Here is a 13272-nt window from a genome sequence, read left to right as displayed (position 1 = left end):
TTCCTCCATGGAAGCCGCTTCCTGATTGGCACGGAGGAGAGGCCGCAGCCAATCGCGAGCCGCGTTTGAAGGAGAGCGAGGGGGCGGGGCTTAGGCGGCGTCCGCTGAGGAGGAGAGGATGATGGCCGCCATTGCCATCGCCAACTTCGCAGCCCAGCTATAGGACTGTACCATTAACCACAGCGGGGGGGAGGAAAAATAGTGACCTTTTATTGGGCTCCCAGACGCAAACGAAGACAAAAAGAGTTCCTCCGTTGTTATTGATAATGCCTGTTTAGTACTCATATTGTGAAATAACTCTCCGCCGGGGTTAACTCGAAGAATAAATATTACGCATGCAATGGAATAAACCTCCTCCTCGGTGGGGGGAAAGAAAGGACATGCGGCGCCTACGCCTTCATGGCGAGAAGGGAGGGACTACAAGTCCCGGCGTGCCTTGCAAACCGCGTGGCCCGCTTCCGGTTTAGCCTTGTGGAAATAATTGAGCCCGATAATCCGGGTTCTTTCAGGCCAAATTCAGCCATGACGTCAGGGCTTAGCCCCATATAGGTTCCCAATACAGTAGTACATGACTCTGGCTGCATCCACACTGGAGGAATAACACGGTTTGGTACCGCTTTAACTGCATTAATAGCTCAAGGCTATGGAATTCTGGGAGTTGGAGTTTGTTATGGGGCCAAACTCCAACTCCCAGAATTCCATAGCCTTGAGACAGAAAAGAGTTAAAGCGGTGCCAAACCTGGTTATTTCTCCAGTGTGGATGCAGCCATTTTTTGTTGTTAATTGCCTTCACGTCAATCTCAACCCATGGCAACCCTATGGATGAGGCATCTCCAGGCCCCCTGTCCTCCATTGCTCTGCCCAGCTCCTGTAGGGCTGCTATAATTGTCCACTATTACCAAGGACAAAATGTGAAACAAATTCGAGACCAAACTGTAGGACAACTGCAGGTCAAAAAGGCCAAAATGTAGGACATTTAAGAAACCTTAAACGTCCTACATTTTGGGCTGAGCTTTGTCCTGCAGTTGTCCTACAGTTTGGTCTCGAATTTGTTTCACATTTTGTCCCTGGTAATAGTGGACAATTATGGCAACCCAAATCTGCAAATTCATATTCGTGGTCCCTTTAATAAAGTCCATCCATCTGGCATGTGGCCTTCCTCTCTTTGTTCTTCCCTCCACTTTTCCTATTATTGTCTTTTCCAACAATTTTTGCATTCTCATGAAGTGTCCAAAGTATGACAATCTGAGTCTTGTCATCTTGGCGTCTAGGGATATTTCTGGTTTGATCTGCTCTAGGACCCATTTGTTTGTCCTTTTGGGCTATCTATCCACAGTATCATCAGCACTCTTCTCCAGCACTGCATCTCAAATGAGTTGAGTTTCCTCCTATCTTTTCTCAATTGTCCAATTCTCACATCCATACATAGTAATTGGGAATACAATGTATGCTTGTATGATTCTGCCTTTTGTGTTGAGTTGTATGTTTCTGCATTTTAGGATTTTTTAGCAATAGCAGCTTCATTTGTAGACTACTTCATACCAGCCTAAGCAGTCTCTAAGCGTTTACAACTATAAGCTAATGGAATCTATGTGTAAACTTTCCTTAGTATGGTCTCAAATCTTCTAACTTGATTTTAAATATAATCACTGGACTCTTCCAGAATAGTGCAAAGAAGCAAGAGCTCGGTTACTCCTAATGGGAAGTTCCTAGCACACAGGTGTAAGATCTGTTATCTATATGCTGCATGAACCTGCTTGATCTGAAAAACAACTTGATTAAACTATCTTGGAGTAGTATCTTCCAAGTATTCTCTTCCATTTTCCATTCATGATTGACACATAATTGAGCTTTCAGCCACATAATAATTACATTTCCACAGAATTTCTACTAAGTGCAGTGGGACTTATTCTCTAGTAACTATGTAGACTACTATACAGTACTAAGCATTCAACAAAAAACTATACATATAACACCAACTGGTTTTCTCTAAATATAGTGTTATATGGTATGTATACACACCTGCACACACAGGTCCTGTATATTAACTAGTTGACATGGAGGTTACAGGAAAATTTGAACATCATCTGCTAATTTTAATTATTCAAAGAGCTAATAAATTGATTATTAAGTTAATAAATTTGCAGCTGAATGCTTTCCCTGACACTGTGCATAGGTCTCCACAAATGTTTAGCTAATCTCCACATCAGTTACCATAGTTTTATTTCAGACACAACAGCTTTTGGAAAGAGCTGAATTAGACGCGAACCCTCTGGTGCTGTCCATTCAGCATTGCAGATTATTTCTTATCTCCCCTAATGACAAAAGTGTTTTTCTGTTTTATCCTTTGGACATTCAGGGCTGTTCCAGGGCTGCATGGAAAAGCTGCCCATTCTTTTCATATATGAAAAGCCCTTTTCTATAGGTTACATCCAACTTGGTGTAGAAGTATGTGTACATTGCCAATGAAAAGTGGGTAGTACTGTGTGTGTTTCTCATTCAGGAGCAAAGGGAAAAGGCCAAAGACAGAGAGCACTTGATAGCTGCTTTGTACTGACAGTTAATAAACATTTCTTCCCCTGGCCAACTATGAATTCTTAGTGGAAAACATTCAAAGGTTTGGGTAGCAACATATGTACAACATATTTTGTGTGCAATTTGCAACTCACAAAACCCAAAACATCTTTCCAGCTGTTTGTATAGTCTGGCAGATGCTTGACAAAATCTGTTTTTTCTTGTCAGGGTCAGTCAGCAAATATACGAGGTCTGGGAAATTCTGGGAGTAATAGTCCAAAAAAGTAATTTCTACACACTCTGTTTTGTGGTCTGAGTTTAGAGTCATGGGTCACAATTGTATATCGGGGTAAACAAAATAAAGCCAGTGTGTCTTCCATACAGTGTGTGTGATGGTCTTGCAATTTTCATGCCTGTTTGTTTCTTTTTTTATAGTCCATGTATATTTGCTTTGGCATTTGCCTTGTAACTGTTGGCAACTGTGAAAATGATTGATCACCTCCAAATAACAAAGGCAAAAAACTTGGTAGTTTTTTATGTATATTGCTTAGAGATTTTATTATATCAAGTGCTATGAAAGTAACAGAAAAAATTATTTTCTAAAAACTGTCATAGTTCTTGGTCATGAAGGTTTAGACATTGCACATAAGCAAGATTCCTGTATATAAGATCAAGCATCACAGTCTTTTCAAATATTATTACATGCCTTCAGGTCAATTTATGGTGACCCTAAGATTGTTATGGGTTGGTTTTTGTTTTTGTTTTTAAATTTTGGCATGGTTTGTTCAGAGGGGTTCTTCTAAGCTTGAGAGAGTGTGGCTTGTTCAGTGCCACCCAGTGAGCTTCTATGGACAAGTGAAAATGATTTGGATTAGAACTCTTTAGTTGGATTGACACTAGCAAAAAAATCTATACCTACCTCTATTCTGGTGCTGTTGGAACACAAAACGTACAACCAGTTTTGTAGTGAAAAAGCTTCTTCTAAGATTTTATGCAGTTTAGAAAAACTCCCCTTTCACTCCACAGTTTCCAGGGCGAAAAAAATGTGCATGCAGATTAATAAATCAAATTGACAGAAAGCAACAAAAAAGGGACTTTACTCAAGATTCAAATAAAAAAATGAGAGAAGAAACATCTTTCTGTCTATCTTTCTTTCTTTTTCCTTCTCCTTGGGGCTGCCTGTCAGGAAACATCTAAAGGCCCCTTGCTTACTCACTGGGGTGTGAAGGGAGGAAGGGGTTTGGATGGGGAAGCCTTTCAGTGAGAATGCAAGGTGGGTGGTGGTAAGACTGACAAAAAAGAAAAAAGGGAAAGAAAAAGAAAGGCTACTGGTTGGCATGTTTATGAATTCTGGGAAGGAAAAGAAGCACATGGGAACAATACGCCCTTTTGTATCTCTTTGAATTTAATTTGTCAGACCTTATTAGGAATATTGTGTCCAGTTCTGATCACAAAAATTCAAGAAGGATGTTGACAAGCTGGAGTGTGTCCAGAGGAGGGTGATCAAAACGGCAAAAGGTCTGGAAACCATGCCCTGTGAGGAGAGGTCTAGGGAGCTGGGAATGTTTAGCTTAGAGAAGGTTAAATTGTGACATGATAGTCATGTTTAAATATTTGAAGGGATGTCATATTGAGGATGGAGCAACTTGTTTTCTGGTGCTTCAGAGACTTCGACACGGAGCAATGGATTCAAGCCAAAGGAAAAGCGATCCCACCTAAACATTAGGAAGAATTTATTGACAGTAAGAGCTGTTCAACAGTGGAACACACTCGGACAGTGGTGGGGTCTCCTTTGGAGGATTTTAAACATAGGCTAGATGACCATCAGGCAGAAGTGCTTTGTTCCTTCCTCCACGACAGAGGGTTGAATTGCATGGCCCCTGTGGTCTCTTCCAGCTCTATGGTTTTATGACTGAATTCTGATGGGGGAAATGTGTTGCTATCACTACTATTTGAGTCCGGAATTTTATGTGTCAGTGTAGTGTAAATGGGATGAAACCTGAGCAAAATACTCCAGACTGGATCCAGATTATTTTACTAGTGTAGATTCAGCCCTGGTCTCCTGGAATCTTAGTCCAACACTTAAATAAACTACAACTAGTTCAAAATAGTACCCTGATCAGAAATAAACTAAGGCCAGAACAGTTGGTACTGAAAGGGTGGCTTGAAGCCGACTCTTCCAAAGACTGATTGGGGCCGCAGCAACCACATGCCACAGCCCCAATCCACCTTGAAGCTGTCCGAAAAAGGAGCTGCAAAGGAGCTCTTTTCTCAGATGGCAAAAAGCCTGCTTTTCCAGTCCTGCTGAAGCCCAAAGCCTTCATGACACTCCGGCTGTGTGCATCATGAAAATGCCGTGTTGCCGGACTGTCATGAAGCCACCCATGTGTAAACGGCCAGGGTGGCTTCAGGGCAGCTTCCAGACATACAACATCAAAACATCGTGCCTGGAAGCTACCTGGAAGGTGGCATAAAAGGACCATCCGTTCGGCCAATAAATTACTGATTGAAACTAACCTGTTTTAAATGTTACTGAGTTTTAGGAGGAGAAGATTCCAGTTTTATTCCCAGTATACATCTGATGCACAAAATCCTATACACAGCTACTTAGAATAATATATCCATATATTTTTGAACTGCAGCTCCCAGCAACCCTAGCCTGCAGTGGAGATGGTTAGGAGTTGTAGTTTAACATCTGCGTGGCCACTCAGTTCTCACTTCTTCCTTGGAAGTAAGACCGATTAAAATGAATGGAGTTTTCTCTTACATATGTGGGAGTGGACTGCAATCTTAATTGGCATCCAGCTGCTTTGTATCTGGTGGATCCTATTAACATGCAAAAACAAAGTGCTGATTATACACATTTTGTTGTTTTGATTTGTATGGTCCCACGCCAGAACAACTAAATATTTGTTTTGCTTTTCCCTTTTCCCTACGCAGTACAGAACTCCATGTCAGCATTTTCAATGCCACTTTCCTGTACAGCAAGGTAGCACATTATGATTAAAACAGGGATAGCAGGTAAATATCCAGATAGCATATTTATTAATTGATTTTATAGCAAAATAATTATAACAACTTCCCCATCCCTGTTATTTTTACTATATCAAAAAAGTAAAAAGTAAATCCTGAAAAGTCAGCAATATTTTTGAAATATTCCTGTAACCATTTACTGCTAAACATTCCAATGAAAATACTTTCCAAGCTATAAAAATTAAAATTTTACTACATTAGTATGTTCCCCTCTAATTAGTGCTGCAGATTGTTTCAGATGCTGCTCTTGCGATTAAATACAGTCTTTAAGATACATAAGCAGTTTCTTGTTTTTTTTCAGGTCATAGATGGTATACAATATAAAATAATAATAATAATAATAATAATAATAATAATAATAATAATAATAATAATTGTGAAGTCGAAGGCTTTCATGGCTGGCATCCATAGTTTTTTTGTAGGTTTTTCAGGGTATGTGGCCATGCTCTATATACCGAACTCCTTTCCAGGCAAGCATTCTCTGAAGATGCCAGCCATAGATGCTGGTGAAATGTCAGGAAGAAACTCTTCTAGAACATGTCCACATAGCCTGAAAAACCTATAATATTTATTTATATTCTGCTTAATCTCAGGGAATCCAAGCGGATTACAGCAGTAAAATAACATACCATTAAAAGAGAAATGCATTAAAGATTCCAAAATCCCCTAGCATAAAAACACAATCAAGTCCTAAAAAGTGATTAAACCAAAAAAGAAAAATGTGATATGTAGTTTAAATCTAAAGATTGAGGAAAACTGTTAAGACTTAAATCCCCCAAGTAAGGCCCCATACAGACAGGCCAAAATAAAGCTGCTTCGGGTCACTTTGGAGGTATGCTGTTTAAATGATGCATGTGTCCTAAGATTCCAGAAGCCACACAAAAGCCACGCTCCAGTTCTTAGGACTGGAACATGGCTTTGGCACGGTTTCTGGACTCTTAGGACACATGCATCATTTAAACAGCATACCTCCAAAGTGACCTGAAGCAGCTTTATTTTGGCCTGTCTGTATGGGGCCTAACTTGCAACCCTTACCATACTTGTCTTTTTGCAGCTCCCTAACAGCAAAAGACTACACCCATGGGCACTGTCTTCTATCCTGCTTTTCTTTTAACCCACACACCGCTTTTTGCGAGAAGCAAACCCAAGCCCTGCTTGCACCGACTGTTAGAAGAAGTGAGAGGACTGTGGAGGAACAGAAAGGGAGGAGTGGCAGAGGTTTGGTTTGTTGTTATTTTTAGAATATGCAAAAAAAGACTGAATGTGCAGTTCTAAGGGGCAAAATGGGAACAGTTTTGAAAATGTTCACACAGTCCAAAAATTCAAAGATGTAGCCATGTTAGTCTGTAGAATCAGTATGTAGAGAGATCTTGTAGCACCTTTGAGACTAACTGAAAGAAAGAAGTTGGCAGCATGAGCTTTCTTAGACTTCAGTCTACTTGCTCAGTTGCATTATTATTATTGCATCTGAGGAAGTAGACTGAAGTCTACAAAAGCTTATACTGTCAACTTCTTTCTTTCAGTTAGGGGCAGTACAGACGGGTGGCCAGAAGCCGCCCCTGTAAGCCTTGCGTCTGTGCTGCAGCATCCGCACGCAGTGCAGTACAAAAGGAGCCATTCTAAGCGGCTCCTTTTTTGTACTGTCATGACCTCTTCCACTGAGAGGCATGTGGGCGCTCAGGTGCCTTTAAGTCATGAGGTTGTGCCCCGTGTTGACGGGACCGCAGCCTTGTGACATAATAGCGCCAATATTAGGGCTCGGCGCATATGGGTGCTGTGCCATATCGAGCCCTAATATTGGCGCAAACGGCCTGTCTGTACCGGGCCTTAGTCTCAAAGGTGCTACAAGATCTCTCTACATCCAAAAATTAAAGTCATGTTGCTGTATTCTTTTAGCTAAGGTAGAAGTTGCTTGACAAGGTGAACAGTTTGAAAAAATATGAGTACAGTCACCCCTCCTAACTCATGGATCTGAGATCTGCGACCTCGAATATATGCGGAGGGGCGACCTGTGCTATTTCCAATGGCGTGCGCACACCCCATTCAAGCCTATGAGGCCTGTGTGAGCCTCTGTTTTTGTGGGGGTGGGGGTGGTCTGGAACGGGTCTCCCACAAAAACGGAGGGCCAACTCTAATCCAGGCTCTTATCAAATAAAATATATACATTTCTCCTTTGCCTCCTGCCAAAGATATTCCTTGCTGACTTCATCACTCTTTTCCCCTCCCCACACTTCGCCTCAAAATGGGACACAGGGAAGGTCACAACAAGATTTGTTAAAGGTGCAGATACAAATATAAAGTTATTATGTTAAAAAACAAACAAACCAGAATACAATTCAACAAATTACACTGTTAGAACACAGTACTGTCCATGGTATTCATCATTTTCCCAAGACATGTCATCTTAAGTTGTCAGTTATGCTAATAGTAGGTCAAGGTAAAGGTAGTCACTTGACATGAATGTCTAGTCGTAACCATCTGTAGGGGGCGGTGCTCATCTCCGTTTCTAAGCCAAAGAGCCAGCATTGTCCGAGGACTGCTCTGATGGTCATGTAGCCAGCATGACTGCACTGAAAGCTGTACTTTCCCACCCAAGTGGTACCTATCTATCTACAGTGGTACCTCGGGATACGAATTACCCAGGTTACGAAATTTTCAGGATACGAAAAAAACCCATAGGAAATTATTGTTCCGGGTTAAGAAAGTTTTTTCGGGTTACGAAAAAACTTTTGGTGCTTTTCTGCGCGATTTCACACCAAATCGCGGCTTTTCCCCATTAGCGCCTATGGGGATTCGGCTTGCGAAAGCCTTTCGGGTTACGAAATTGACAGCGGAACGAATTAATTTCGTAACCCGAGGCACCACTGTACTTGCATTTGCATGTTTTTGAACTGCTAGGTTGGGAGAAGCTGGGGCTAGTAACAGGAGCTCACCCTGTCATGCAGCACTTGGGCCTCAAACTGCCAACCTTCTGATCTTCAGATCATCAGAATTGGTGTCTTAACCACTAACCCACTGAATCACAGTAATGATGTCAAAAAAGATCCAAGAAGCTTTACTGAGACAAAGCTACATTAAATGTTTGTGTCTGAAATACTAGAATACAGAAGCCAATCCGATTCCTTAGTGCCCTAGTTCTGAAAATCCTCCCCTTTCTGATTAGGCAAGTCAAAATCATAGAATGGGATTCCTAAGAAACAACATGTGTACACACATAATGCTTAGTTGTGCTATAGCAGTGCACATGACACATGCAAATTACAGGATAAGGCTATTGACAGCTGTATATAACCTCCAGTGGGATGCTGCTGCTGTACTCATGTTCTGATGGCAGACACACTGTAGTTAGCTACTGCGTAAACAAAATGCAGAAAAGCTTCCAGGTCTGATATGGAAGAGCTTTTATTATGCTTTTCTGGAGTTGCATAATGCTGTAGTTCTAAATTTCCTTTTCAAAATGTTGAAAATTTGTGGACGTGCCTTTTTTTAAAAAAATTAGGATGGCTTTTCCCTTAACTGGTATATGAAGTCCAGGGAATGCATGACCAATAGTTGTTTTGCTGGTCCAGTAGGCCACCATCTTGGACTGTCATCCATGTTGTACAACACGCTCTGTTGAGGTAAATGCTTCATTGTCGTTCCATCTGTTCTGGCTAGAGCGTTCTCCTTTTCTGGTGGCCTTGTATTTGTGTTGGTTTGGTTTTTCCTTGTCTTATTGATGAGAGTCTTTGGACACAATGGTATTTATCACACGGAGGTTTTTTGCAGCTCAGATCCGGGGTGACTCCTGGTTCAGCTATGCGAATTCACGTTGTAACGTGAATGTTTTATCACACCTGGTTGCACTTCTGTTGCCCTTCCGAATTGAGGGGGAATCGAATCCAAGGCAAGTCACGTGATGCGGATTCACGCAAAGTAGAGTGAGTGCACATTGTATTACCACACCAGTGCATACCAAGTGGATTCAACTATTCGAATTGGGACCCTTGCGCATGCTCAGTGGGGGTTTGAACGCATCCTGAACCTTTGCACTTCCAGGGTTAAGAAAGGAGCCTGGTTCCACTTTCATGTGAATGCTAGCGTCATGTGAATGACTGCTTCACGTTTCTTCCTCCCTTCTATTTTCCCATCCCTGGCAGCCAAATTCAAACAGGGTCCTCCATGTCAGAGCCCCCATCCATTTCAGCCACATCTACATCTATTCTCTTGTCATTCTCCTCATCCATTTCAGCCACATGTACATCTATCCTCCTGTCATTCTCCTCATCCATTTCAGCCACATCTATCTACATCTATTTTCCTGTCATTCTCATCCATTTCAGCCACATCTATATCTATCCTCCGTGTCAGAGCCCCCATCCATTTATTATTATTGAATTATTGAATTATTATTATTATTATTATTTTCACTGCAAAATAATCAGTGTAGAAGCTGCAGGTTTACTTGGAAGTAAATCCTTTGGATCTGAATGCTAGCCTCACGTGAAACATTGCTTCATGTTCTATGGGCTTTAGAGTCTGTCTTGGCACCCAAACTAGCACTCTTTCTTGGGAGATCCAGTCTGTCTTGGCACCCAAACTAGCACTCTTTTTTGGGAGATCAGGTCCGTCTTGGCACCCAAACTAGAACTCTTTTAAAATTATAGCTATAGTCCTGAGGTTAATTATATGTGTTTTAACAACACTGACATCAGTGCAATATAAGCATGAATAACTAGTCTGACAGTTGGGCCAATGGAAATGTAATGCTACCTTCCTCTTACTCATGGTTAAAATATTGTGAGCTTGCTTCTTTGCAAGCCCTTCCCTCTTCAGGACCCTCCAACCTTAACTACAGTTAAAAGATGTATTAGAACTCACTTTAACAACAGTTAATTATAGTCAGTACCAGATAAACCAAGTATAAGGTCAAGAAATGCTACCTGAGTAATCCTGGCGCCATATTAACACCATTTCCCCCCCAGAAACAAGTGTTGTTGTTTCTTTAACACAAGGACAAAGTTAAAATGAAGAACTTTAGAAAGAATTAAAAACTGGTTTAAACAGTCAACAAAAGCCATAAGGGAAGTAAGTTGCTTAGATAAGATGCTGATATAACAATTGCTAAGTTAAATTGTATAATTTTAAATCGAAGAAGCAAAGATACAAAGTGATTATCTGTAATGAATTTTTATGATTATGATAACACAGAGAGTATTTTGATAGATTACTGTAATGAATAATTTGGTTGCATAAAAAAGCTGCTTTGAGCACCATCTTAGGAGAAAGGAGGGGTGTAAATTAAATAAATAAAGGAGAGGTTGTTAGGAATATTATGATACTGATGTTTTTAGTTGCTTGCAGTTTTGCTTTTGCATTCTCACGTTGGCTTTCTCCACATATGGTACAGTGCGCCCGCGCCATACGCGGGCACGCCATACACGGACTTGAGCATATGCGCTTAAGCCGCGGCGCGCACGTGGGCCAGGAGGGGCGGCGCGTCCCATTCAATTGAATGGGCACGTGCGCCCGTTGCGCCCCGCGCGCGCCTGCGCCGCCGCACACGAGCCCCATTGTTTCCAATGGGGCTCAAGCATAGGCGGAATTCGCCTTACACGGAGGGATCTGGAACAGATCCCCCGCGTAAGGCGAGGATGCACTGTATTAGGTACTTAAAATGGTCTCTATTCAAGTATATAATAGGACAATGAAGGCTCTGTTGTGTCTACAAGTTATTGTTTACCCATCATAAAAAGTATGGTTCAGAAGAGAAACTCTTGCTGAGATTATATGGTTAGAATACCAATAGAGAATAAGTCCTCGAGTTTTTTTTCTAATGTGATAGTTTTATTCTAAAATAACCCTTCCCTCTGCACTTTTAAAACAGAAAATGCATTAAGAAATCCAAATTCTTCCCACCAAATAAATTAACCATGTTACCAAAACTCTTTCAATATGTAGAGTAGATTCTTTTTCTTTCTTTCCAAATTGTAAGCCAATTCAGTGAAACTTTATTGTGAGCACTCTTTATATTCTTTTATTACAAGTTTTATAAAGTGACAGTATTATGCACAATTCAAAATTAGAAAAAGAGAAAAAACACAAATTCAGCTGTGTCTTAAGCTATGGCCTTCCAATTCACTAAAGGGAAACATTATTGTTATTTCATTTATGCTGGACATTTCTCCACATAACGAATGTACCCAGTATCTAAATGTAAAGAACAAACATTTGGGGACACTGGTCTTATTACACATAAGACTACCACTGTGGTCCAAATGGTGTGGATGGTGAACATCCTGCCATTATTAGGATGAGGCAATCCCTTTCTCAGACCACCAGTGTACAGATGCTAGTTTCATCAAAGAAAGATAAACTTTTCCATTTTCAGAAGTTTGATCCACACACAAAAGAAAAATGGATGAAACATGCATACATACATTTATCTCGTTCATTCCCAAATGGAGCGCTCTCTTGGATGTAACTCATAATGTGCTATATCTTCCTCCTCAACTGTATAGTTTAAAGGCAAGCCATAATTGTAATCAAACGTTAGCACAGGTAACCTTTTCCCCTGACCCATTTCCCTTGCAACTTCATGCTGGGATTCTCTTTCACAGTCCGCTGCAATTGAACTAACTTCCTGGTGGGAAGATGAACGGACATGAACTGGGCTTGAGGAAGGTGGTACAAGTCTTATTTTTTCTCCTCTGATAATTTCATCTGAAGAACGGATTCTCCCATAATCCTCATAGCAATCAGACCTATAATATGAAAATGATTATTAATTGAAAATGTCTTACACTGATCAAAGATTCATTAATAGATAAGCACTAAAAGGTTGCCTTCGCTTCCCTGATATCTCCCTGGGCTGCCCAAGGAGAGATCGGGCAGGGAAAGAGAGAGGAATGCCCACATTAGCAGCCTTCACCTTGTGAACAATCGAAACCATGCGTCTCAAGGCCACAAATATGGAAGGCTGGCAGAGTTGGGTGAGGCTACTACCAACATTTTTTAGAATGCTATAGCACAATCCAAAAGAGGTACTGCAGAGGCACAGGATAAACCAGTGGTGTGAGTCACAGAGACCATGAGAAAGAAATTAAATTCCCTTTTAGAAATTGTTTAGTTTCGAAACCTTTTATTGATTTGTGCATTTTTAACCGTATGTTTTTTAACAGTTGTTTTTTGAACAATGCATGAGACGATTTAATTAGCTTCATTTCCTTGCAAATAGGTTTCTCTGGTCGTCTCTGTGAGATGGGGAATGCTCCATGAAATGCAAATGAGCAATAATGATATGTACATGGAGTATTTGTCATAAATGGAAAAAGGAAGCTCTGTGCATTCTGAGCATCTTCAGTATACCTATTTCTACAGAATTTTAGAATGTGGTAAATTAATACAATATTAAGCAGCAATCCTATAACACTTTCTAGAGGTAAGTCCTGTAGAATTCAGCAGGGCATACTGCTGAGCAGGCATGTGTTAATATATTGTTAGTGTTTCAGAAGACTGCATTCACGTTATGATAATATGTGCATCCTTTATCATTTCCTCCTCTGTCTTTCCATTCAGATGATTCTATATGTTTAGATGAACATGATAAAATACCTTGTTACAATTTAAAAAACTGTTCTGTTCTGAAGTTGAAATATTTCAATATTTTGCTGTTTCATGCCACAATGAATGGCATTATAAACATAATGTATTGTACAAATCTGAAATTGGTTGCTCCTGTATAAA

At 40.6% G+C, this 13272-nt stretch overlaps 1 protein-coding gene across 1 annotated transcript in view; it reads right to left on the bottom strand.

Annotated features, from left to right (window-relative positions):
- Nucleotides 1-11566: 11566 nt before the first annotated feature.
- Nucleotides 11567-13272, bottom strand: part of LOC149318666 (uncharacterized) — a 34904-nt gene continuing 33198 nt past the window's right edge. The window contains exon 10 of the mRNA XM_089508346.1: nucleotides 11567-12290. Within this exon, the coding sequence (XP_089364472.1) occupies nucleotides 11978-12290 (313 nt within the window). The 3' untranslated portion in view covers nucleotides 11567-11977. The remainder of the gene's footprint in view (nucleotides 12291-13272) is intronic.

Source organism: Sceloporus occidentalis, unplaced genomic scaffold (genome assembly GCF_023333645.1).
Source record: "Sceloporus occidentalis isolate IW3139 unplaced genomic scaffold, rSceOcc1.0.p SCAF_2, whole genome shotgun sequence".
In the NCBI taxonomy this organism is placed as follows: Eukaryota; Metazoa; Chordata; class Lepidosauria; order Squamata; family Phrynosomatidae; genus Sceloporus; species Sceloporus occidentalis.
Note: the sequence above shows the minus strand (reverse complement) of the source record. Positions and strands in the feature narration are given on the sequence as shown.